The sequence below is a fragment of the Pseudophryne corroboree genome, unplaced genomic scaffold, assembly GCF_028390025.1.
Source record: "Pseudophryne corroboree isolate aPseCor3 unplaced genomic scaffold, aPseCor3.hap2 scaffold_1193, whole genome shotgun sequence".
NCBI classification, from domain to species: Eukaryota; Metazoa; Chordata; class Amphibia; order Anura; family Myobatrachidae; genus Pseudophryne; species Pseudophryne corroboree.
The window spans coordinates 50,874-55,305 of NW_026967818.1; the positions used below are offsets into that span (position 1 = coordinate 50,874).

Sequence of the window (4,432 nt, forward strand, 5' to 3'; positions counted from 1 at the left end):
GGTGAAGGGAAGGTTTTTGTGGGCGAAGAGGGAGTTATGCCATATATCCCAGAAACATGGGTCTTCAGCCTATATGATGTGCCACCATTATTGTGGCTTCTGTCTTGTCCGGCCAGCTTGATTTATGGGCTTTGTCATTTTTATAAGCAGGATAAAGGCTGAGTTTTTTATTTCTGCAGTAGACTAGAATAAGCCCAGACAGTCCACTTCCATTATACCACCGGAAGGTGACGGTCAGTGACCACCGTGCCATCACTTACCTGTATGCTTACATGAAACAGAATGATGGAAAACTTACACGGTTTCTTTACATCTTCTGGGGTCCACTCCGAGATTAGACATTATGGCGTAATTACTCAGACGGGAATATAAAACAGAATAAAAAATAAAAGCTTTAATGTAATAATTAGATGCAAACAAAAGCTTTTTTTATGAAATCATACAGGGGAGTCTCCGCACCATATAGATGTAACATACAACAAACCACTGCAGATGGAACCCGGGTGACTCTAATGCACATGGTAATATACAGGGTATATATGGATAGGATCTTGTATCAGAAAACACTCGACACTCCTTATCAAGATGAGTGTCTGCAACAAGTTAGGCAAACTAGAAGTGAAAACACGTTCCAATGGCCGCCATATTGTCGTGCAGCAATACAGATTGTGCAAACTGGTATTAGACATTCACATTTACACAAAGCACAAGATACAAAATAAACAGCAGAAAAAAGACCTAAGCATTTGGGATGTATTATTTAGGAAGTAAATAGAGGTACATTAATGAAAAGCGTGAGTAACAGTCATCAGTCTGCTTGTGAAGGTCTCTAGAGTGGAGGCCTCTTGGACTGTGCAAGGCAGTGTGTTCCATGGTCAAAGCTAAACGTTCAACCCATAAATGAATGACAGGAGATTCTTGGTACTGCTGGTAACAGTCCTTCATCTGTAGAAGCAAGCAAGCAGGGCAGTAAGGAGGCAGAAGCTGCTTCTAGTACCTTGGACCATGTAATGTTGGGCTGGGAAGGTCAGTTAGCCAATTATGAAATAGATTTCCCATCTTACAGGCAGCCGGTGAAGGGAGTAGAGAATGGGTGTTATGAGGCAGGAACGGGCTGGTCAGGTAACAGCTTGGCTGCTGCATTCTGTACTAGCTGCAAGCTCTGTAATTCTTTTGCTGGGTGACCCAGGTAGATGGCATTGCAGTAGTCTATGAACTTCTGAGGGAATCAAGTGCTTGATTCTGGCTATGGTCCACAGATGGAAGAATGTGGATTTGTATGTGGCGGATACCTGATGTCTGTGTCAGCCACATACCAGGACAACACAAAGATTCAGCACATGTTCAGTATTTTGCGATTCTGAACACCAAAGCATAAATCCAGATGGTTGGTAAAGCTGTAGTCTTGTCCTTTGTTCGGGAGCTTCTATTATGTTTCACAAAGACTGAGTCACAGCCAACTGGCATCATCCACCCCTGGCGCTCAGCAAGACAACCATATAGGATTGGTATTAGGTTCTCAGTACATGGAGCAAAAAGCAGGTAATCAGCATAGCAGTGGTAGACCAGCCCAAGACGTCTGATTATATCACCCAGTGGTAGCATGTATATTTTATAAAGCATGGGAGATAGGATTCACCCTTGAGGAACATTGGACGACAGTGATAATTATACTCCAGAAGATGTAAATGGTTCCGGACTTGGGTAATGTCTAATATGTTCAACAAGAGCGGATTTATTTCTCTCACAGCATGAAAATGGCTTCTCACCTGTGTGACTCCTCTGATGTGTGACAAGATCTGATTTCCGTACAAAACATTTCCCACACTCAGAACAGGAATATGGTATCTCACCTGTGTGACTTCTCTGATGTATAACAAGATGTGATGTCGATGAAAAACATTTCCCACACTCAGAACAGGAATATGGCTTCTCACCTGTGTGACTCCTCTGATGTCTAACAAGATGTGATGTCGATGAAAAACATTTCCCACACTCAGAACAGGAATATGGCTTCTCACCTGTGTGACTTCTCTGATGTATAACTAAATGTGATTTGTGTGCAAAACATTTCCCACACTCAGAACAGGAATACGGCTTCTCACCTGTGTGACTTCTCTGATGTATAACAAGATGTGATTTCCATGCAACACATTTCCCACACTCAGAACAGGAATATGGCTTCTCACCTGTGTGACTTCTCTGATGTACAACAAAATGTGACTTGTGTGCAAAACATTTCCCACACTCAGAACAGGAATACGGCTTCTCACCTGTGTGACTTCTCTGATGACTAACAAGATCTGATTTCGATGAAAAACATTTCCCACACTCAGAACAGGAATACGGCTTCTCACCTGTGTGACTTCTTTGATGTGTAACAAGAACTGATTTACATGCAAAACATTTCCCACACTCAGAACAGGAATACGGCTTCTCACCTGTGTGACTTCTCTGATGACTAACAAGATGTGATTTCGATGAAAAACATTTCCTACACTTAGAACAGGAATATGGCCTCTCACCTGTGTGACTTCTCTGATGTGTAGCAAGAAATGATTTGGTTGCAAAACATTTCCTACACTCAGAACAGGAATATGGCTTCTCACCTGTGTGACTTCTCTGATGTGTAGCAAGAAATGATTTGGTTGCAAAACATTTCCTACACTCAGAACAGGAATATGGCTTCTCACCTGTGTGACTTCTCTCATGTCTAACAAGATATGATTTATATGTAAAACATTTCCCACACTCAGAACATGGAAATGGCCTCTCACCTGCCTTAGCTGGATGATGAGTAATAGGCTTTGTGTTCTGTGTAAAACATTTGGCATCTATAGAACAGGGAAACACTGTATCTACTCTCAGAGCTGTAACAGATGCACCAATATCAGAGTGATCAGGAGAACATTTCCCAGGATCAGAGGGATCAGCTGATAGAGCTGGATGTATAATTGGGGTAATGGGGTTAGCTCCTGGAGAATCCTGTCTACTGTCGTTATCGGTTATTTCAGAATCCAGGGATAACATTAGATGTCCTTCTGAGATGTTCCTGCTTGTGTGCCCATCTGCTGGAAATAAAATACATTAATATATAAAATGAGTAGACAAGACCCAGGGTGTTACAGGACACAATATATAATTCTATAACTGACATTTTTTACCTGAAATCATTGCTTTTATGTTTATTAAAAAACAAAAAAGCTAGGATGCTTAGACTGGAGCTTGATCAACACTGAACGCTCATGTGGGATTACTAGAGGGGACGTGGATGCTCATGTGGGATTACTAGAGGTGACGTGGACGCTCATGTGGGATTACTAGAGGTGACGTGGACGCTCACGTGGAATTACTAGAGGTGACACGGACGCTCACGTGGGATTACTAGAGGTGACACGGACGCTCACGTGGGATTACTAGAGGTGACACGGACCCTCACGTGGGATTACTAGAGGTGACAGGGATGCTCACGTGGGATTACTAGAGGTGATAGGGACGCTCCCGTGGGATTACTAGAGGTGACAAGGAAGCTCACGTGGGATTACTAGAGGTGACACGGACGCTCACGTGGGATTACTAGAGGTGACACGGATGCTCAGGTAGGATTACTAGAGGTGACATGGACGCTCATGTGGGGTTACTAGAGGTGACATGGACGCTCATGTGGGATCACTAGAGGTGACACGGATGCTCATGTGGGATCACTAGAGGTGACATGGACGCTCATGTGGGGTTACTAGAGGTGACATGGACGTTCATGTGGGGTTACTAGGGGTGACATGGACGCTCACGTGGGGTTACTAGAGAGGACATGGACGCTCGCGTGGGATTACTAGAGGTGACATGGACGCTCATGTGGAATCACTAGAGGTGACACGGACGCTCATGTGGGATCACTAGAGGTGACATGGACGCTCATGTGGGGTTACTAGAGGTGACATGGACGCTCATGTGGGGTTACTAGAGGTGACATGGGCGCTCATGTGGGGTTACTAGAGGTGACATGGACGCTCATGTGGGATTAGTAGAGGTGACATGGACGCTCATGTGGGGTTACTAGAGGTGACATGGACGTTCACGTGGGGTTACTAGAGGTGACATGGACGCTCACGTGGGGTTACTAGAGGTGACATGGATGTTCATGTGGGGTTACTAGAGGTGACATGGATGCTCACGTGGGGTTACTAGAGGTGACATGGACGCTTATGTGGGATTACTAGAGGTTATATGGACGCTCATGTGGGATTACTAGAGGTGACATGGACGTTCATGTGGGATTACTAGAGGTGACATGGCCACTCATGTGGGATTACCAGAGGTGACATGGACGCTCATGTGGGATTACCAGAGGTGACATGGACGCTCATGTGGGATTACTAGAGGTTATATGGACGCTCATGTGGGATTACTAGAGGTGACATGGACACTCATG

The 4,432-nt window shown here is 44.5% G+C and overlaps 1 protein-coding gene across 1 annotated transcript; it reads right to left on the reverse strand.

Moving 5' to 3' along the window:
• Positions 1-367: 367 nt before the first annotated feature.
• On the reverse strand, positions 368-2,853 carry LOC134990742 (oocyte zinc finger protein XlCOF6.1-like; the record flags this gene model as incomplete). Its single annotated transcript, XM_063950716.1, has 1 exon — positions 368-2,853. A coding segment is annotated over one exon (1,185 nt), but the record flags the coding sequence as incomplete, so codon positions are not given.
• Positions 2,854-4,432: the final 1,579 nt, after the last annotated feature.